Below are 22,626 nucleotides of genomic sequence, written 5' to 3'. Positions count from 1 at the left end.
TGATATTTGTTAAATGTTAACAGTTGTTTTTCTGTCAGTCGACTTTCTGCATTACTTTGACTATTATTGAAACAGCACCAACTGTCCGCTCTGTTGGCAGCTCTGTGAAAGCACCCCGTGGTAGACCTGTTGCTAAATGCTTTAATCACCTTAGTGAAATGTTCACAATAACAGTGCAAACACATTTTAGCACGTTGATTCGCTAACCAGCCATAAAAAAAATTGCACACTTACTAGTTTTGCTTTATTTGTTCAAAACGTCTTGCACCAAATTTACCATACAGTCCATCCTGTGGCACACCTGCCAGGTCTGAACGTCATGGAAATCCACCTAAGACTTCTTAAGAAAACCACAAATGTGGATCTTATGATGATGTTAAAGTGAAAGGTCCTTGAGAGGTATTCTTTAGTGATAACCCCAATTTCACAGATATCCGCCCAAGACTCTGATCTGTGAAATATGTTCTTTGTTTGAAAAGAATAATTGAAGAAACGCCTCAAAAAGTAACTGTTTATTGATAATAACTTTGATTTTAAACAATTAAATATCAGTATCATGTAATGTCACATATAGTATAACGTATTGCACACTATACTCTACACCTACAGGAACTGCTCTGACATTGAAACCCATGCTACGAAGCTCCTGGTGCACAGATTTTGTGCTGATGTTAATTCCAGATGAGGTTTTGGAGTGCTGCTGTCATTGAGTCCAGCAGAGTGTTGCCACTTATATGCACTGTGCACCCACTCTGTGAGACCCCTCTCTGTTGCCATGGTTCTTAATTGTTTCCACATGTACAGCTTATCCAAGCTGACTTGTTGCAATGGTGACGTCCTTTTACAGCATCACACTTGAAGTCAGTGAGCTCAGCGAAAAACAAGCTTTAGCTTTCACAAATGTTTGTAAAGCCGAAGTGCATGGCCAGGTGCTTGGCTTTATACACCTGCGACGATGGGAATGAAAAAATAACTGAAGAGGTGTGGCCCAATAGTTTTGTCTATAAAGTCGATTTTTAACTATAAACTAAGGGTGACTACCATGTATTTATAATAACCATGATACATAAAAAATAAATATAGATGTTATGTTGTTAATTCACATATCATTGCAGATAGTAGCAGTGGTAAGTGAACTGGTTGCTTACCACTGCTTACCAGTTTGTTTACACCACTGTGCTATTTTCATATCATGAAAGCCCTCCTCTAAAGGAAGGAGTCTGGTTCTATGTGTGTGGCCACCTTACACTTAGTGGGTGTATTGCTGTGGAAGGAATTCGAGCATTGAGTGAGAATTTGTTTGCATGAGCAGTCCTCATATGATGGTTTGCGCTCACCCTTTGCAATGGTATGCTAATGTTGAAGTCCTGCGTGAGCCTTTATCATCAGAAGGTGTTGGCCGGTGTTTTTGAACAGGCACGGCGGTAATATGTATGTGTATTATGCACAGTGGAGTACTTAGGGCTTTAGTTCAGGCGTAGCTGGCTCATTTATTCCATCTCCTGTAGACCAGTGAGCCTTGTGATCTTTGCTGACTTGCTGTGTATTATTATCAGTGCATTATTATCATCCCGAAATCACCTACTGGAACTACTCCTTCAAAATGTTATTTTGCTAGCTTTAGGCAGTAAAGAGGAGTTATAGCTCTAATAAGAGAAGACTTGGAAAGCTATAGAGTCCTTTTTGGTCCTGTAGATATCTCATAGTTTAATTCAGAGCACGCGTCTTTGTGTGGAAATATCTTCTTATCAATAATCTGTGTTCAGGAAAGTTGGGACCTAAATAACTGGTGTAGGATTTTCTTCCATCTCCAACTCATGCATACACACACACACACACACACACACACACACACACACACACACACACACACACACACACACACACACACTGTACTTGATGATAACCGGAAGGAAGGGTGGGTTTCTGTTCCTGCACCGTTATTTGTTGATGTATCTTTTATCTTTGGGGAAGCATCTCGTCCAACTCCGTCTACTCCCTCAGTGGGAATTTATGGGACCCACCCAGGAAGACGTGCATGGGATTTGTGTTAGTGGATTGTGCGGTATGCAGATAATTGCCATGGTGATTCCTGCATGTAATGGATTGCTTTTTAAAGATTTTTCTGTTTGTGTGTTTGCTCCGTCCCACAGGGTACTGGTACAGACTGATAGGAATCACATTCATGGGTTGTCGCCAACTCAATTTTACTTTCTGCGCTTTTCTTTCCCTCCTGTGAATCTTTTGGTACTCCAGAATCTGTCTGTATAACTTATGACTGCATTTTACCCCTTATGCCCTCACTCTACGGTTTATATGTCAGGTATCTTCTGAAATTCCCCTTTCCCTTTGTCATAAAACGGCTGTGCCATCAGTGAGATAAGTCCATGTGCTGCTGATCAAAAGTAGAGCAGCCATCTCAGTGTTCCAGTTTTTATCACTCGTGCTCTTGTATGTTCAGCATTATAAGGCCAGCTGATTGGTATATGGAAATGATGATGTGGTTCTTTCTAGAAATAAGAGAAAGATCTGCCTGTATAGTTAGATTATTGCAACTTCTTTCAGACAGAAAACGTCGATCCGAGTGTGAGATTTTTGAATAAAAGCCAGCTTTCCTTCATTTATCCAGGTAAAAGTCTTATTGTGATTGAGATCTTTTTTTCAGGAGAGACGTGACCTAACTGCTGAACTTTCTTTTTTCAAGCACAGTCGACTCACGTCTTTGAGTATTTGCACGAGGGTTAATCTGTCTCTGTTAAATCTGTGATCGACTGGTGATCTGTTCAGGGGTCACGACACTGGCTGGATAAGTGGTTAAGAAAATGGATACATTCAGTAACATTCAGGTCCTTTAAACTGCTACAATGTTTTCTGACAATTAGACACAGGAGACGCAAGTTAACTAAAAAGTGAACTTGGAAAGTAAGTCAAGCAGTTCAGTTAAAAACCTGTTGGTTTTTGTTTTTGTTTTGTTTTTTGTTGAAGCTTACTAAAGCTGCTAATTGACTTTTTAACAGAGCTTATAATTTTAATTATAGAGATAAAGTTATGAGGTTTTGGTGTTATTCGTTTTTAGTCCCCTGTGACAGCTAAAATGCTCACAAAGTTATCTGTTAATTACAGTATGGTAATTAGTTTATGTTGCTAAAAGGGTGTTATTTGTTGTGGGTTTTTTGATGATAATGTTTGCTTTCTGTGGTTTTTTATTTTAAAAGTGTTTCAGCGATCGATCTTTCAGCTGGTAGGGGGTTTATTTTGAAGTCTCTCGTTATTGCAAATCACGTCACGGAGATTTGACCTCAGTGGAATTTTATTTGAAATGAGACGAGTCAGTCACAACAGCATCACTAAGTCACATATACACAAAACAATATTGATGCAAATAAAATGTAGAAAATTTGATTCATTTCTTTTAAACTACAGCTGCATGTTGTGCTACCTAAAGTGTGGACACGCTCAACGAGAAAATAAAATATGCTCCTGTTTGTTGAGACATTTCTGTTTGTTGTTGTGTCTTTCTCTCTGATTTTTAGAAGGTCTATGGTCCTATACTTTATACACTCTCTGCCCTTTATATGCTTTATTAAAACTACAGTTTGCATAAATTGTAAAGAATCTGAATTTCATGAGCAATTTAATGAATTCTAACACAAATCGAGTCAGACAGGCCAGACACAACAATATAAAATACACATTAAATGATAGCTGAAATAAAATACCAATAGCATGGTTCATAAATATTAAGTGACAACACTCCTCTAGTGGATTGCATCCATTGTTGTCTGACGTTTTATTTTTCACACCTCTCTTATCGTCGCACATCATAACTCCAAAGCATATTCACCCTGTCACAGACAGAGCAATTTTGCATCGATGCAGTTCAGCCTAAAAACCAATGGCACATTACGCTGTCTGATGTGTCTGAGTGTGTCTGCGCTGTCTGCATGCGCATTTGTGGATTTTCACATATTTATAAAATGTATAATTTCCACAGCTATCAGACTTCTGCTGCCGACAAACACTATTATAAAACTGGCACCTTCTGATTGCTTTTCCAGACTTAGACAATGAGAAAGACAATGTGTGTGTCGACAGTATGTTAATGCAGAGGATAACCTGCAAATAAAAAAGTGAAGGAGAAATGACATGCTCACAATCATTTCTCATGGGCATCGGTAAGGTGTAATTGTTTTTACACACCTATAGATGGAGGTATAGGTGGACAAATGTTTAATTAACTTATTAAAGAAATTAAAGATTAAAAAGATGTGGGGCTGCCAGGACAACTTCAGCACGCCACGGCATGAATTCAACAAGTATCTGGTGAAGTAGTATTTACAGCAGAATGAGATTGAGGGAGATTAATAGCGGGGTCGGTGAAGAGTGATAGTTGTTGCTCAACATATCGGTAGAATAACATATTTGAGACTTGCCTGAGGAGGTAAATGTATTCTGATTTCCATTAATAGGAAATGAACGGCCAGTTAATGTAGTTTGTAAAGACGGGGCTGATTTATTGGCTTACACACATGCCATTAATGTGTGTGCAAACAGTGGTACCGTGGGACCTTAAGCCTGTGATCTGGTTAGTGTGTTCGTCTGTGATGCAAAGCTGCATGAGAGGCACGTGGCTCCAACAAATATTCTGTGAAATGAAACCTTTTTACCTTATGAATATGAAATGTACTATATGAACAAAAGTATTGGGTCACACCTCTTGCCTAAACATGTAATGGCCATATTCAACCAGAAGGCTGGTTATACCAAATCTGTGAGTATTTCCTTGTAGAAAATGCTGAGCACCTCCCAGCTGTACTTTGGGACTAGATTGCAGCTGAACTCTAGCATCCCTGCATGTAAGAGAAGGGGAATAGCTACTTTGGGAAAAAAAAATCAATATTCTTTCATGACCTCCTGAAGTCCTCTCATTACAGCTTTGCACTCATCACACTCGGTCGGTAACTCGTGGGTGTAGTGAAAAAGGGAAATGGACTTGTATTGTGCCTTTTTTCCCCTTTTAGTCGTTCACAAAGTGCTTTACACATTTTGGCTCACACATACTCTCACATAGCACTGGCAACTGAGCTTTCATGCAAGGTACTCGTCTACCATCCCGAACAACTTTGGGTTCACTTTCTTGCTCAAGGGCCCTTTGGCATGCAGACAGGAGGAGGTGGGTGTTGTGTAGGCAGCCCTCTCTTCCCCATACAGACAATTTAATTTGTAAAATAAGAATCAGGAAAGTGTAAATAAAGTGGATGAGGGTTCTATCCTGAATGCGTTTATATCTTCATCTGTCTTTATATTTTGCTTTCTTTCAGACGTCCTATGACCAAAATAGAGATATTAAAGTGAGTTTGTCGTAAGATTCTCAAATAATCGAATTATTTTAATAGATAGTTTTTGTCTTTGATTGCCTTAGTGGCAATTTAAACTCAGTCTGAAATTAGAAGAGACAGTGGCATGTGTCGGCATTCAGTCGGTGCTTGATTTGTTACTTAGCAGAAATATTTAGCTACGAGGGGGCTGTTATTCTCTGCTGTGGTCGATCACACTGAATCCTCAGGGACTCTAATATGACTAGACACATATTGAGGTACTCCATTTGACATCAGACATTTCATCTCCTTAATATAAAGAAATTGCCTGGAACGGGGGCCTTTTTTTTAAACTTTGTGTGCTTGATGGATGCAATTTATATTCAGCTATAGTCTGCGCACCTAGCCAAATGAAGGACCTTTATATTTTGAAATCCAGGAAAACACAATCCCTCTCTCATTATAAGAAAATAACAGAGGATGCAGCTGCAAAGTGATGTTAGTCCCATAGTTCCTCTGAGGCTTCGTGTTTACAATCCGGTTGTACACTGTAACAACACAGGGCTGCAAATTACAGAGCCCCCATGGCAACATAGGTGGGAAAAGATCAATAACTCATGGCCACAAGCTGGTAAGGTGTGGGCACATGATAACTCAATTGTGGCTACATGACACTGAATCTGTTGCTTACTGCACACTGGACGAGCTCCATGCATGAAGCATAGATACATTTGATTTGGATTGATCTTATTTTTGCGACGCATCATAATATCCCGCAATGTTTGTCACGCTTGTTGCCAGACGATTGCACCACTCACCTTATCGCTAATGTGCTAATCTCCATAAAGCTTTAGTCTGACATATATATTAGCCTTCAGTCTCTAGGCACAGACTTTCAGAGTAAACAAAACTGTATTTATGAACAAAGCTGTCGATTCCACCTCACAACATTTTTCAAATTTATTGCTGAGCAATGTTTAGCGCGGTCAGTAAATAACATTCTACATCTTGTAGTCACCATTTACTTGTGAGTTTCCTGAGCCTTATTAAAAGGCAATAAGCAGGTTTTTGCTTTAACTCATTGTGAAGTAAATGTTATGCGTGTATATAATAACACATGTTGTTAGACTATATATAGAACCTCCTAAAAAGCCTGGATTGGAGAACCAAAACTGGGAAGCTGGATAATGATTTCATTTCCCTGTGAGCTGTTGTTAGCATGGATTCGTAGATCTGCCAAGTTTTTCTAAGCACTCATGGTCACCCCCAGAAATTTCCAATATATGCAAATTATTATTGTTATTTAGTTATTTATTTTTTACAAGTGCTAAATTAAGGACTTGGAGATAAAAGCAGAAGTACTTCACTCACCATCAACCACACAGTCTTAGCTTTATTACATTTGATAGTCATACATGTGCATCTCTTTGTCAGTTGCTACTGTAATGTCTAGCCAACACTCACTTATCTTCTCCTAATGCATTACTAACTTGTGGCCACCCAATAAAATATTAATGCAGAGCAATTATATTTTCCCACCCATGTCACTGGGGAGGAAAATGGAAGAAAACGAAGGAAGTGTTTATGGCGTTTATGGGATGCAGTCAGACTGAGCTTGCACTGTATAACCTTGGTTCAGTTCTCTGAGCACTCATCATTATTTCCTCTCTTAGATTTTGCACAAGTGCGTGATGCTGCAGTAGCCCATTTTCTCTGGTTTGGTTCAGCGTCTTTGGGTTTTAAGAGCAACTCAAGTTGTAGACGTACTGTGACGATGCCAAAAGTGTTCAAAGTAACATATAACAGTTATACTGCTGTGGTGTGGGTGAATATCAAAAGCTTAACTGAGGTCTAATCAATGCAGGTTTTAGGAAGCTGTGTAATAGAAATAGGTTGATAATGGCTGCACTTTAATCATTCTATTTTATTATGGAAAAAGGACTCTCTGAGCCACATTTTACTCAGAGCACAGTGTTCTTCCATTATGACAATCTGCCATTATTTTTAAGCAGTGCTTCAATTAAACCCCCACATAGAGGAAACAACTCAGCCAGTGTGCTTAAATACTGAACCTTCCACTTCCATTTGTATTCAGCTTCTTATCGTGACCTCCCTCTGTAGCGCACTCTGCCTCCCTGCTCTTTATTAGCTGTCACAAAAAAATGCAGGTCATATCATGGGCGTTCGCCTGGGAGCTCGAGCTGTTCTTAACTTTCAGAAGATTTCTGCCAAAAGATGCCAGGCACAGCTCCTCCCGAAGACCCTGCTTTTCATCTGCTGCTTGTTTTTTTCATGCAAAAGGTTCTTGAAAGGAGCTGAAATATACTCGTGCTCAAAATAAAGAAAAGATGGCGCAATCTAAACCGCATATTGATGTTATAATGAGCAGAGAAGTGAAATATTGACAAAATGTCGATACATTCAGCTAGGCAGGTTTCAATTAGTACTCTGTACCCCCAACAATACACTTTACAGTTTGAGATGACGGGTTTATTGATTGGTTGGTTGGTTGATTAAGTTTTTTCTTCTCCTCTCACAGAACACACAGACTGTTCTTTATTAATTACTTTACTAGAGTTGAATCTAAATCAGAGGTTATATAGTAAAGGACAATGGACCTGCTCAGTATTGATTGACATTTTCTGTGGTAAGATACTGGGTATCTCTCCCCATTAGATGACCAGATGTGGAGCAAACAATGTTACAGTTGTCAGCATGGCAGATAAATGTTACCGTGTGAGACGGATAATTCTGCCAATCGGTGTAATTACTTTGATGTTTAAAAGGATAATTGCATTCCTGAATATGAGTGATTGGCATCTTGTTGTGTAAAGTGCTTGAATTCATGACACATTATTTATTTTTTAAACATCTGTGGAAATTGTTGTTACATTTTTAGTGGCCAAGATCAGTTGTTACAGAACAAAAATGCACATCTGAGCATTCACATCAAAATTTGTCAAATGAGAAAAAGGAAAATGTGATTTTAAAATAGTCTTTATAGAGAAAGTGAAGCCTGATTTAGGTAGACAGCTGTACAAAGATTATTGTGAAACGTGCACATAGAATAGAATAGAATAGAATAGAATTCAACTTTATTGTCATTGCACATGCACAGGTACAGGGCAACGAAATGCAGTTTGCATCCATCCAGAAGTGCTTTAGTGATATAGATATATTACAATATATACATGCTGTGTGATGTCACTGTGTACAGAGCCATGATGTGATAATTACCATCTCATGTCTCTCTCTCAGCGTTCAGCATCATAATCTGATTCAACCACTCACGAGGTGTCTTTTGTCTGGGAAGATGACAGCCACAACCCCCCCCCCCAATAAAAAAAAAAAAAAAAAAAAAGCAGGAGTAATTATGACACTCAGAGGAGCCCTACGTGCCACTTCCTGTTCAGGCCGGCAGGTTTAGCAATCAGACAGCTGGCACTTGATATGTTGTGAATTGTGGCAGTTTTATCTGTCTGGGAAGACTAACTGTGTAATCCCAGGCATTGTTACATCATCACCATCTTCCGTCACAACAATCCCCACCTCACCCTTCGCCCATTCCTCTGTATTTCCAAGGTCAGTTGAGTAACATCCTGGCTGGGCTGATAATTTGAGAGATTGTCCCTGCAGAGATGCATCACGATTATACTGCAGGATTAATGGATTGTAGATTGATTGGTGATGTCCCCTTAACTAAAAGGTTAAGTTGAAGTGCACCTGCAGCCTCTTCAGCAATTAAAAGGAATTAAGGTATATAGGGTGTTGTCGTGCTTTTAACCTGGATCTGTTAATTTGTTTATTCTCCAAACAGCCGAATAACCACGCAACACACGTGCCTCACAAGCGGCGAAAGAAACGAAAAGATCTTTCAATTCTCAGCCACAAAATGGACTTTAATTATGCGAAAGCAAGGGGATAAATTTATAAAAGGAAGTGCAGTTTTTCAAAGCACTCGAAGACATCCTGGAAGTGTATGTGCAACGTTCAGCTTTATTGATATTCCTTTTCTTCACTTTGCCAACAGTTCGTTACCTGCTGAGGAACAATGTGAGTCCAGACCTCTGCAATGAAGACGGCCTTACAGCTCTGCATCAGGTAAGATTATCTGTCTCCACCTGTCCTTCTTTATGTCCATCTTTGACTTTTCTGATGTGTTTTAACTCTGCCTGTTTTTTTAAAAGAAGATTAAGAACTTGATGTATAATTTGAGTCTCATTTTTTTAATCCAGTTTTTTTATACTGATTGTTGAATTTCCTGATTAAGACATGCAGAATATGTCAGTATTTTACGAGCATTTTTTAGTCATATACACCCCCAGCTCTAAAAAAGTTGGGATGCTGTGAAAAATAAAGCTATATTTTATTCACGATTGAACATAATCGACAAATATTAAGACAAATATTACCTCATATTGAATTTGATGGTGGCGATAAATCAAACAAAAGCTGTAAGGGTGCAACAAAAGGCTGGAAAAGTTAAAAGAAACAGCTGGACAAACATTTTTCAACTGATTACTGGTTATTTGGTAACGGATCCAACAGGTTCTATTGTGAATACAATATGGATTTATGAGATTTGCCAGTCATTAAAGTCTGGTTATATTTATTTTTCATGTGAAATCCAAACATGTTTGGAATTCGGTTTATATGCAGCCCTTTTAAAAATATGCACCTCAGTGGAGTATTCCTGTATTTTGTGACAGTCTCTTACCTCTACCACTGACCTTCAAGAAGCAAAAAAAGGCACCAACTGGGGAGGTGAAAATAATAATTAGGTAGAGGAAATGTTCAGAAAAATGCACCGTTAATCATTTTAATTGGGGCAGCGCTGACATTTACTATTGTTAGACACATAATATGTGTAAAACGTTTTTTAATCTCTTTGTTTTGATCATGTGTTTTTCATTGAACGCTGTAACATCAAGGCTTTTTCTACCTCCGCCATCACCATCTCTTTGTTGAAATGTAAATGGTAAAATGGCCTGTATTTATATAGCGCTTTACTAGTCCCTAAGGACCCCAAAGCGCTTTACATATCCAGTCATCCACCCATTCACGCACACATTCACACATTGGTGATGGCAAGCTACATTGTAGCCACAGCCACCCTGGGGCGCACTGACAGAGGCGAGGCTGCCGGACACTGGCGCCACCGGGCCCTCTGACCACCACCAGTAGGCAACGGGTGAAGTGTCTTGCCCAAGGACACAACAACCAAGACTGTCCAAGCCGGGGCTCGAACCGGCAACCTTCCGATTACAAGGCGAACTCCCAACTCTTGAGCCACGATCGCCCCTAATGTAATGAAATAATTTCCAGAGAGGTTTGCCTGGGTGGGAATTAATGTTTGAGGTTTTCTGACATTGAAAAAATGATTTTTAATAGTCCGGAAATGAGTTCAGTTTTGGGGAAACGAATCATTTTTTGCCGTCGGATATTCATAGAGGATGTGAGGCCTGTTTTCACTTGCTAATGAAAGCTATTACTGACATGATAATCAAAGCTTCCCCCTCAACCAAATCAATTCTGCGTGTCACTTTTCATTTTAAACTTCTCAGTAAACAAAGTCAGCCTTTGAATTTAAAAAATAAACTTTTTTGTACCCCAGTTGTAGGTTTTCTGACATCGCCATTATTCAGTCCCAGCGTCCATCGCTGAGCTGAAAGATTCCTGGAAACATGGGAGCAGGAGAGAACATTTTATTTTGCAGGAAGCTGGATTATTGAAGGAGCAGGATGGCCATAAACTTGCTGGTATAGCTCACTGCATCGGTTTGTTTGTCCCTCCTGAGCTGAAATGTCAATTGCTGAAGCAGCTCGTAGAGTAAACTCTAGATTTTATTTAGGTCTGGATGGCAACTTTATGGGTGAAAAAGCATTTGTTTACAATGTTGAAGTCATCAAACTTTCTCAACCTTCCCCAAGTGGGGTCACATTTTAATGTAAAATAAAAACAAATCTGACTTCCTGAGTGATGACATTTAAACATTTCAGAAGGCCCGATGCTTATTTATGACTTTGGCTTCCCCTCTGCTCTTTAGCTCCTCGTCCCCCGCTCTTCTCGTTTGTCTCCTTGTGCAATTTCAGTGTACCCCTGACAGTTTATGTCCTCTCTCCTTCTTTAGCTTCTCAGTCTGCTTCAGCTCGAACAGCCGTCCTTTTCTCTCTCTCCTGGTTGTTCACAGCCTAATATCCAGGCTCCTGCTGAGAGGCGGTGAAATGAACAGGGGAAGAGAAAATTGAAGTCCATCAGTCACCAACAGTGTGAATGCTGTTTTTAAAAGTGGTGGGCTGCCAAGAGATCAGATTGACCTTTCAGCTTTGAATGTGTGTGTACCTGGTAATCTGCTATTTGGATGGGTCAGCCAGTGTCTTCAAGATGAGACCTTTTCGTGACTATGAATAGCAACACACATACAGACACACACGCGCACACATGCATGCGCTCACACTGTAAAAAATTACAGTCACACAAAGGAAATTCACACAAATGCTCTTCTGTGTTCATTTTGTCATCTTGTTTTTCAGAAGCTAGATTAAGCAGAGACAGTAAACTAGATACTGAAATGGATGTTGGGGAAAGAAATGAGTGTGAGAACACACACATACACACACATACAGACACACACAGACACCCGACAGAAGGTGAGATAAATGAAGGAAGGTAGCAGTGATGTTCTCTAAATGAAGTGTCATACCTGTCCTGGACTGGTCTCGCTTCACTGACTCGAGACATTAATCAGGAGGCGTCCTGCAGGGGGTCACTGTATGTACAATAACACAGCTACACACACTGCAGTATTTACTACAGTTTTTTCGATGAATGCATCCAGAGTCCTTTAGCTGGGATGTCTAAAATCAGCGTACATGCATTTGTCTGTTTGCGTAAATGTGAGTGGAGCGTGGACACGAAACACAGCCTCAGTCCTTCATTTTAAGGAAAACTGCTGTATTGGAAGTAGTAGCCTGCCAGTTCAGAGGGCTCACCCTGAAAATATCTGAGGGGGAAAAACTTGCTTTCACTGTTTCTGTCTGCTAAGTATATGCACATGCACAGTATTACAGTACTGCCATACAGGCAATAACAGTTTTACTCTACAGTGATTTGCAGCATTTAAACATGTTTACTGCTCTTTTATTTCATAAGTTCTGACATCCAGAGTTCAAATTAGCACCCAGCAAACTGCCAAATGTGGGTAAATGTTCCATTTAGTGGATGAGCCTCAGGGGTGTAGCTTCCACTCTGGTGGGTAAATGTTCGTGCCAAAATAATCATGTAATAAAACACAGCGGTGAGAGCCTCTAATGTGTTCTGGTGTCATTTTCAAGCACCCTGCTATAGGGGGTCAAGTGTGACAAGTTTGATGAGGAAGCTTGTCGAGTACAATAGTAAAGCATACACTGGGGGAAAATCATTATTTGATCCCCTGCTGAATTTGTATGTTTGCTCACTTACAAAGACATGAAAGGTTTTATGGTGGTTTCATTTTAAGGGACAGAGATAGAATATCAACCAAAACTCCAGAAAAAACACAATTTCAGCTTTTTTTTTTTCTTTTTAAAGTTAAAATTTAATCCCAACCAAACATGGCCTAGTAGTTGGAGAAAGCCTTGTTGGCAAGTGGTAAGACATTTCTTGTCTCATCTCAGCTGGGAGTTTGGCCCACTGCTCTTCTCTAAATTCTCTAAATCTTTTAGGACAGCAGTCCCCGACCCCCGGGCCATAAGAGGTTTGGTACCGGGCCGCGAGAGTTGAGGCCCGGGTTAAAATCTATGGCTTTCAGGGTTTTAATTGGTTTTTAGCGTTATTTTTTTTTAAAAATGGTTTTTATTATTAACTCTGTTTCCCTCGGTCTTTTCCCGTGTGTTATGAATAAATCTTCCTTTTTTTGGTACCGCTACTGGTTTTATTTTGTTGTATTTATCTGCGACACCTTAAAGACCTATAATTCAATTCAATTTAGCTGCCTTTAAAGGAAAATATTGTCAGACATAAACCGGTCCGTGGTGCAAAAAAGGTTGGGGACCGTTGTTTTAGGAAGCTTCAGGTCTGAAGACTGGCTAAGCCACTGCTTCAGCCACTCCTTTGTTGCCTTTGTGATATGTTTTAGGTCATTGTCATGCTGGAAGACCTTGTCCCATTCACACTGGTCCCTCCATGTGGAAAAGTTGCCCTGTACCACTAGCAGAAAAATAGTCCAAAGCATGTTTCCGCCTCCATGCTTGACTGTGAGGATGATGTTCTTTGGGTAATACTCAGTTTCTCTTTCTCCAAACACATTCGAGTTTGATTGATTGATTGATTGTATCTGTGGGCCACAAAGGCATAGACGTTGACCTCCACTAATCAAAGACATCGCTGTTTCAATTTAGGATTGTGGCTTTATTTCTTTTCGTGAATAAAACACGTTTATGTTGAAACGAGGGGGAGCTCACACCATTGTTTCACAGAGCTGTAGCTCATAGTAAGTCTGCGTTTAATGGTTACGTAATCGCTCATAGTTATTGGGATTTTTACATCAAAATCTCCCTGCTGAGCTCCGTACTCTATGTAAAGGGTTAGAGTGAGTCAAAACATTAATATCAGACACCTAGCACACTGTTGTAGGCCCTTGTTAGCTTCAAGCATAAATCCTTAGTTATTTACCGTTTGACGTTTTGTTTTCTTGCTGAGAGTTAGATAAAAGATAAAACTTTCATGCCTCTGTGGTAAATATGAGCAGCGGTTTAGTTTAGCATAAAGACTGAAATCGGGGGAAACCACATTCATGGCTCTGTGTAAAATGAGCACTTTGTTTTTCTGTATGATGCAACAAATGAATCACCTCATCCAACCCTTCTGAATTTGTCTTAGCTTTTTTCAGAAACAGACACTGTTTGTCTTCCTGACGCCCTGAGTGAACGCTGCTGCCCTATTGGAATATTATCTACATACATGTGTTATGTACCATAAATCGTATCCGTTTCTTTTGTTAAGGTGATGTTATAACCTTTGGAGTGCTTTACAGTATCTGAAATCTGCAGTTAATGGAGGTAAACAAGGATATTTTTGATTTGAAGCTATTCTGAGGTAGAGGAAGGCAGCGTTTTTTCTATTTTTCTTTTTTCCTAAACACACCTGCCTTGTGTTGTCCCATATTTGGGCGAGCCACAGCTGTTTTCCGGCTCTGAGTGTTTTGCTCGGTGGGGGCCTCCATGTTGTCGAGTGGGCACGATGACCCCGAACAGCAACAGACTGCTGGAGTTGCATTAAAAAAACATTAGCTGTGTTCAGGCAGATATTTATGCAGGGAGACCGACTGGTAGCGATATGACTGATGCTCGTGCCGTATAATCATTTGCAGGGTTTGATCAGGCTGAGCTGTAAAATTGTGAGTCGGCATTCCTGTGTGGTTCCACACTCTTCATTAGTCATTCAGCTCTTCATTACTTCAGCCTTGGAGGACTCAGACACGCCAGCCATTCGACATCATCTTCTTATACTCTGCTTCCAAAATTCAGTAATAACCTGCTTTCTTTCTTATTAATATACTTTCTTTGATATACTATACTTTTATATGCATTTTTTTCTTTGGAGATGCAGTATGATGCCTGTGAGATGGAGGCGGGGGAAAAAACCCAGAGGAAATGAGACACGGGAGGCGTTTAAATTGTGTTGCACTCCTGAAATCTGCTTTTCAGGCTGTATATGGTGATCCATTGATGCCCCACTTCTTAATCCATTTCATTTAATTCTCTGCAGTTCATCAACAAGGCATCTCTATTTTTATTCATTCATATTAATGTACTCTTTATTATTTGGATTAGTTCCTCTAGCTATAGTAAAATATAAACCCCCTTCAGCCTCTAGTCTCCTGCTATATCAGCTGTAGTCTCAGCGGGCTGGCCCTGCTCTTGCTCACTTAACCCCTCGGTATTTTGATTTAAGTACGAGGCCCGTCACCGTCTGCCCTCTCTGCCCCTATTCAAATACTTGGTCTTATTTCCTCATCGTTTCGCTCCTCGACCCGAGCTGTGGTCCTCTCAGCCCACGGTAAGACTGTTGCCGTTGTTTTCCAGGCACACAGAAATAATCTGGGCCTTTGTTTGAACCATGCTCCCATTCTCAGTGCTTTGCATGAATGGCACATTATTTTCCTGTTTGCTTCATTGTCTTTACTTTCGTAGCTCGTGGGTGAAAGTGTGTGTTTTTTGTTTGTCACAGGAAATGAGATTAGCCAAGCAGTTAGCTAGCAGGTGGGCTTAAGCATGTGGGTGTATTCAGAAGGCTGGAGAGATTAGCCTAGATGTTAGCTGCTGTGTGTAGGTTGCAGCCTGTTCTTCTGATTCTGATGACATCTGTCAGGACGTTGCCGCCGGCTGGAATAAGCCAACACAGTGTACTGAATGTCTTTGACAAGCTTGTGTTCACTTTTTTTTTTAATTATCTCTTGCAGCTTGCCAATTACCAGACTCGGATGGAAAATGAAACCCATAAGTTGTTCACTGAATTACCAGTTTATCAATTTATCCCCATATATGCTCACACATGCATCAACTGACACGCGCACGTTTAAAAAAAAAAAGATGTGTGACTCATGCACTTCTCTTTTCCTTTGAATTTGGTTTCTTTTCTAACATTAACACTGGAAGTCATTGACATACATAGAGCAGCCTTCACAGAATACCACTTCTGCTTTTGGCAGCATCAGAAGGAGGTCATAAAGATACTTTGTTCCTTCCTGCTAATTTTGTCTGACGCCTCGCTATTTGCATCATTGATAGTAAAGGAAAAATTGCATCATGAGAAAAAGAGAAACGTCTGAGCGCACCTCCTCCGGCGCTCTGCGACTGGGTCCTGGATCTCCAGGCTATAGCCATTTTGTGTGTGTGTGTGTGTGTGTGTGTATATGGACTTATTATTAGTCCAAGGCCAATAATAAGTTTGGATTGTTTCACTTCATATTTAGTCCAACATTGACTTACCAGACTTCTTGTTTCACTTCCTGGTTAAAACCACTGATATTTTTATTTTGGGGTAGCAGCACAAGAATCATACATTTACTAAGTTTGCTAACTTTACCATCAGAAGAAACCCCGTTGCTTTAAACTTGTATTTGGTTCTTTCAAACCATATCTCTGTCTTAATTGTTGATTATGTTTTTATGTTGATGATGATCAATCCATCCAAAATGATCATTAACTAAACAGACAGCCTGTAAGGTTTTCTGCAGATCAGGTGCAAAACCTCATTTCGTAACTTCTCATCGATAATCTTCAGAATGAAAATCTTCCCCTGCACTAAAACGTTTCTGAAAGGATGTGTTTGTCAGTTCGACATGTTTCCAGTCAGCATTCTTTTTTTTCTTCTTTGCATCCATTTTACCTCTTATCTGTCTTCCTGCTGCCTGTCCTCGGCATCTGTGCTGTAATTTCATTTCCTCTCTTGTGCTGTATATTAATTCACGTACTCCCCCACCATCACACGCTCGTGTCAGATGTGCCTTATCTGAGCAGCCTTGTAAGTCAACACTACAAAACTCCAAAGAATGTACACAAATCAGTTTCTCTTACGTCAGTGTGGTTTAAGTCTTTTTTTTTTTTTATTGTTGTTCGAGCATTAAGATTAAAGTTTTATCAGAGAGCTGGAAGGCAGCGTCAGAGAGGGAGTGCAAGTAATGGAAAGAATGGAGATTGAGGGTTTGTTTTAGAGCCAGAGGGGATGTACTGTATGGGGTACAGAAGGTAACAGTCTGAGCTGTCACATCATCTCACAGACACAGCTGAGCTATAGTTGGTTTCATGACATAGATAAATGATCCTAAAGGGATTTTCTTTATGGTCAAATGTAACACAGGTTTCTGGTCTCTGAGTTTGAGTAGAGTAGGCTGCTAATTCTTCTAAAATTACTTGAAAGCAGGGACTCTATGTAAATGATGCTGAAGAATGGAGTCTGCGGTTGTTGTTTACATATCCCAAAGTGACTTTCTTCTGTCTTCTAATCTGCCCCTCATGCTTCTTCTTCTTGGCATTTCTCTCCAGTTGGCTTATAGTTATGTTTTTGCCTCGCTCTGTATTATTGCCTTCCCTTCTTTCACTCCTACTCTGAGATACTAGAAATCTCTGGAGATTGCACTTTAGCTCATCTTTTATGCAAATCCACAAAAAGAAAAAATCTCTCTGCACCTCGACCTCCCAACGTTTATATGATGATTATGGTGGAAATTCAAAGATGAGGGGGAAATTTGAGAAGTCCTGACGTTCATTCTAACCGCTGCTAAAAGACGATGCAGAGTGTAAAAAGGGAGCCACTGGCATTACTGGGTATAGTTATTAAGTGGAAAAAGTGAAAACTGCTTCGCGGGTGTAACAGAGACATTAGAGAGAGATGGAGAAAAACATTTTACTAACTACTTTACACCCCTGACATTAAAACTTTTTTATACTTAATTTGACATTTTAGCTTAATTACTTAAGCTCTGTCACCACTGTTGCACGGGCGCTTTTAGCTGCTTTCAGCTGCTCCCTTATTTCCCAAGGGATCAACACAGCTGGGTTTAGGTCTCCTCCTGGCCTCCAGCTGGGGATGTTTCATGCATTAAAACAACTGTGTTAACCACTACACCTCAGAGCCACTGTCAACTAGGGGGCCAAGTCCTGTTGATTCTCTCTCACTCCTTTTATAACTGACATAATTTACTTTTCCCAAATCTTGTCCTTTTCCCCCCCTACCTCTTAAAACAGCTTTGATAAGTTCGACTCTTAAGAAGACCCTTTCAACCAAAATAATTACCATACATTACTCTTCTTTCAAAAACAAACAAACAAAAAAGAATGTTGCTCTGCAGAGTTATTCATACCCTACTAACAATCATCTCACAATTTCAGTCTGGTTTTCGGCCAGTTCACAGTACAGAGGCACCCCTGGTCAAGATCACAAATGATCTTCTGATGGCAGCCGACTCTGGGTTGCTTCTTGATCTGAGTTCTGCCTTTTGATACAATCTCTCATGATATTCTTTTAAAGAGATTAAAGTCTGGTCAAGTCTGTTGTAAGTCTGTAAAGCATGTATAGTGAAAACTTTTCAATTCACAACCTTGCCCAGTTGTTAGTGGTGTAACAACTGGGCAACTAAAACTTTTTTTGAACAAATGTGCTAAGCTCGCTCTGTGCGTTGCCACTTCTCAAATCGTTCCTCCTTCCCAGATCAAGAGCTTAGTTGCTGTTTTCCATAATGCCTTAAATTTTGAAACGCACATCAATAATATCACTCAGCCTGCATATTTCTACCAATGTGATATTGGTCGGCTTCATACATCCTGTACATCAGTACTGATTTTCTTGGACGTGCTCTGGTTATATATCATATTTATTAAAGTAAAAATCTTAAACTTCTCTATAGGGTTCAGCTGTTCATAGCCAGAACTCCTTCCATAGAACGTATTACTCATTTCCTTCAGCAGCTGCATTAATTTTAAGATTTTTGCTTCTTACTTTCAACTCTCTCCACAATCTCGCACCTTCATTTTTCTCTCACTTTCTGCACATTGCCATTCCTTCCTGTACTCTCCTCTGTTACTCTTATTATACCAGCTGCCTGGCTGTCCACCTTGGGCTTTTGAGCTTTCTACCAAAAAGCTTTCCGCCTTCTTTCGAGCTCTCTCCTGCACCACATTTGCAACATTGATCCTGTCCCTGTCTTTAAAGCCAGCCTGAAAACATCTCTGAAAACATGTCTATGCTGTTTGATTTTGGTGTGTTGTGAATTTTAATTCTATGCTGTCTTGCAGCTGTTATTTTATCCATACTGTGGTTTTGTTCATTGCTCGTAAGTTGTCCTCGACCATCTTGAAAGGTACCAAATGTAATATTAGAGGTGAAAATTTAACAGAATATTTCAATAAAATTTGCAGCATTTCTGACAGTTCAGGAAAAAAAAATACTGAACATCAGTGACTGCAGCTTGCAGACAGCAGCATTTATTAGTGCAAACAAAATGAACGCATTTTCCATCCTTCTGTTCTCCAGTGAGCTCATGGATCATAGACGCCCTGATTCAAAATTGGAATCTGTTGCCACAAGGTGCCAGCAGCAGTAATATAGTGCAATATTAGAGATACAGGTATACATACAAAGCATAAGCACAAAAGTATCCCAGGTAGTCTTTTCCACTGAAATGCTCAACATTTCAACAGTAACAATAACTCAAGTAATTTAACCTTGTAACTCTTCAGGACCCTGCACTATGCTTGCACATAATAAAATTGAAATGGAAAATCCCTAACCTGTAACCTCTAACCCTAACCCATCAAACATTTGCTCTTTTGTTGGAGGTTGTTAATGTTCACTATTTACTAAATCATCATTGGAGGCTGACACGCTGCTCTCGTTGTTGGGCATGCCTGGGCTTTAAACACTGTTCTGCACTGTGCCATTGATATTATGATATGACAGTTGTATGTCACAGAAAAATTTACTGATATTATTCCTACCATCACTGTTGTTATACTACGCCATTATGCTTGTGATTAAACCATAGACGGCAGATTTAAGTTGTTAGTTAATGAGTGAGTGGTTTCATAGTGACATTTGACCCTCGTAGTCACATCTAGTTCTTTAAAACCAAGATGGCGAAAGTATAATTGCTTCACAACAAGCCTCCAGAAACCCATGGATGATGTTACAGTACAGGGTGGGCCATTTATATGGATACACCGTAATAACATGGGAATGGTTGGTGATATTAAAGTCCTGTTTAAACATTGTGAGTTGTAAATCCATCTTGAGGAGTTTGTCCCCTCACATATACTAATGTGCCACAAACAGGACTTTAATATCACCAACCATTCCCATGTTATTACGGTGTATCCATATAAATGGCCCACCCTGTACTTAGCTTCTATATTGTCTGCGGATTAAACATCAAATCCACCTTAAATGCCATATTAAGCAGTTAATGAGTAAATTATTACCAACAGTCCATTCTCTTATTCCAGATTGAATAATTACCTGCACAGACAGATGCCAGAAACTATCATTTCTTATTAAGAATGAGAAATTATTGTTGTTGTCTCATGCTTTCTTGCTTTGTGGTAGATCTTTGTTCTGTCTTCACTGAGATATTTGAATGCTAATCAATCAAATCACATCAAGAAATTATGTTTTTTTTGTTTTCGTTTTTTTGTTTGTTTCAGAACCTTCACAGTGGCATGTGGAGTGGATGGTGTTCAAAAGTCATGAGTTCTGTTTAGAAGCCAGGGGACTGGAAGCCAATATGAAGAAAAATGGCTTAAAGGGATGTTGGCCTTTAAGGAAAGGGAGCTTTGTATGAGAGAGTGAGGCTGACAGGCTTTACTAAGGAAAAGTAATATGGAGCACAGCAGGTTCACTCTAATTAAACTGCTTATATACAAGTAAAACGACCTATAGCCGCTTAAAAATAAGCATACAGTTGGTTTAACAGAAAATGTCTATTTTTTTTCTGCTCAGAAGTGATTAGCATCGTATAACTAGCGCATAGGTTTAACCTGTGCATGCAACAAAATGTTTCCTTGTAGATTATATTCTCAAGTAAACAATTCGCAATCAGATGAAATAAAGAAGAGCCGAAAAACCCTCACGTTTGAGAAGACGGTGCAAAAAAATGTCACTTTAGAAAGTGTTACACTGCAGAAAAGTAGAGTCTATCAATAATCTGAAGACATGGGATGGTGAGCTAACAGAAAATTGTAGTTCACAAACTTTGACTAATTTTTACCCAAATTGCAGAATTGAAGTCAGAATATAATCACATAGGAGTTGAACAGAGGAGCTTGTGATTTGATGGATTGCAATCGGGGATTTAGAAAGTGGAAACAATTTGAGACTTGTGTGTTAACATCGTGGTTTCCAATACATGCTGAGATGGCTGCTGCTCGCCAAAGCCTCACAGTATAAGCGGATTACTGAGTGGATGTATTTTGTTTTCTTTCTTTTGTTGCTTGTTATCTTTATTTTTTTTTGTATTTGCTGCCAGTCCTCTTTCTTTTATTTTCTTTCCCGCCCCCCCCCTTTTTTTCTTCATTGAAGCACTTTTGGGTTTTTTAGCAGGATTGTCAGCAAACAATTTGCTAAAGGTGATTTTGCATTTGTTTGTTTTGTTTTTTTTGTGTGACAGATGTCTCATTTCCTTTGATATAAAGGTGTCCAAGGGTTCTTTGGTATAAAATGAACAAACAAAACAAAGCAGAAAAATAAAAATTGGTTTGGAAGGTTTGATTAAAAATGTCATGGACCAGATTCACCACCGCAAACAATAACAGAGGCATTAGCTGACATGCCCTTTTCAGACTTTGGAAACAAACTGTTCTCCCTGAACGTCTTGATTTTCTGATAATATCTGACCCTCCCACTGTGACAAAGTAATTCCATCCTTTTCTTCAGCACTTTCCTGCCTCTTTCTCTCTTGTTTTTTGTTATCTGTGGCAGTAATTTGTTGTTACTGACACACTCACTAATTAGCTCTGATGGAGCAAACTGCAGCTGCTGACAGCCGTCTGATTGGAGAATGGTTTTCATGGAAAATTCTCTTTCCTCTCCACCCTGTAATCACACCCAGCTTTACAAGCAAAATACTTTGTGACCCTCTGCCTTTGTCCAGGAAACAAACCCACACAATGGCTGAGAAGTCAGGATGAATGTGTATGAAGTTGCTTAGATTTGTACTCTAGGATAGCCTAACAAAATACTATATAGATTTCACAAATGGGTACTTACTTATTTATGGTTTTGTTGTCATTCTTGAATGATTAAGATGCTGAAATGTTATTTTACAAACCATCATATTTTTTTGTATTTTCCTTACTACTTTCCCCCCCCCAAGGTTTTAGATCAGGCCTTTAAAGTCATATTTCAAAATTGGGGGTTAACTGTTTTCCACAAGGGTGACCACTTGTTTGGGTAAGGAGGGGATAGTGGTGAGCTGCACATATTTTATTGTTCTGTTGTTGTGTCTTCCATCGGTCCATCCATTCATTCTCTTCCTCTATGTGCAGTACCCACAATCCCACACTGAAATTCAAATCCTGAAAATACTGGGCTATTGAATATTTCCTAAAACCTGAACCAAATCTAATCTTGTCCTACTCCTCCTTTCCTTCCCTCCCTTTTCCTCTGTCTCTCTCTCTCCATACAGTGTTGCATAGACAACTATGAGGAGATGGTGAAGCTCTTGTTGGACCGAGGAGCCAGTGTTAACGCTCAGGACAACGAACTGTGGACACCGCTGCATGCTGCTGCTACCTGTGGCCACGCAGGACTTGTTAAGATACTCATCGCACAGTAA

General features: G+C 39.7%; 1 protein-coding gene across 1 annotated transcript in view; it reads left to right on the top strand.

Moving 5' to 3' along the window:
* Positions 1-22,626, top strand: part of ppp1r16b (protein phosphatase 1, regulatory subunit 16B) — a 100,948-nt gene that overhangs the window by 51,735 nt on the left and 26,587 nt on the right. Inside the window, exons 3-4 of the mRNA XM_026166817.2 lie at positions 9,349-9,419; positions 22,477-22,622. Of these exons, the coding sequence (XP_026022602.1) occupies positions 9,349-9,419; positions 22,477-22,622 (217 nt within the window). The remainder of the gene's footprint in view (positions 1-9,348; positions 9,420-22,476; positions 22,623-22,626) is intronic.

The sequence above is a fragment of the Astatotilapia calliptera genome, chromosome 5, assembly GCF_964374335.1.
Source record: "Astatotilapia calliptera chromosome 5, fAstCal68.1, whole genome shotgun sequence".
Taxonomy (NCBI): domain Eukaryota; kingdom Metazoa; phylum Chordata; class Actinopteri; order Cichliformes; family Cichlidae; genus Astatotilapia; species Astatotilapia calliptera.
The sequence above is the reverse complement of the archived record's forward strand: the minus strand, read 5'-3'. Positions and strand labels throughout refer to the sequence as shown.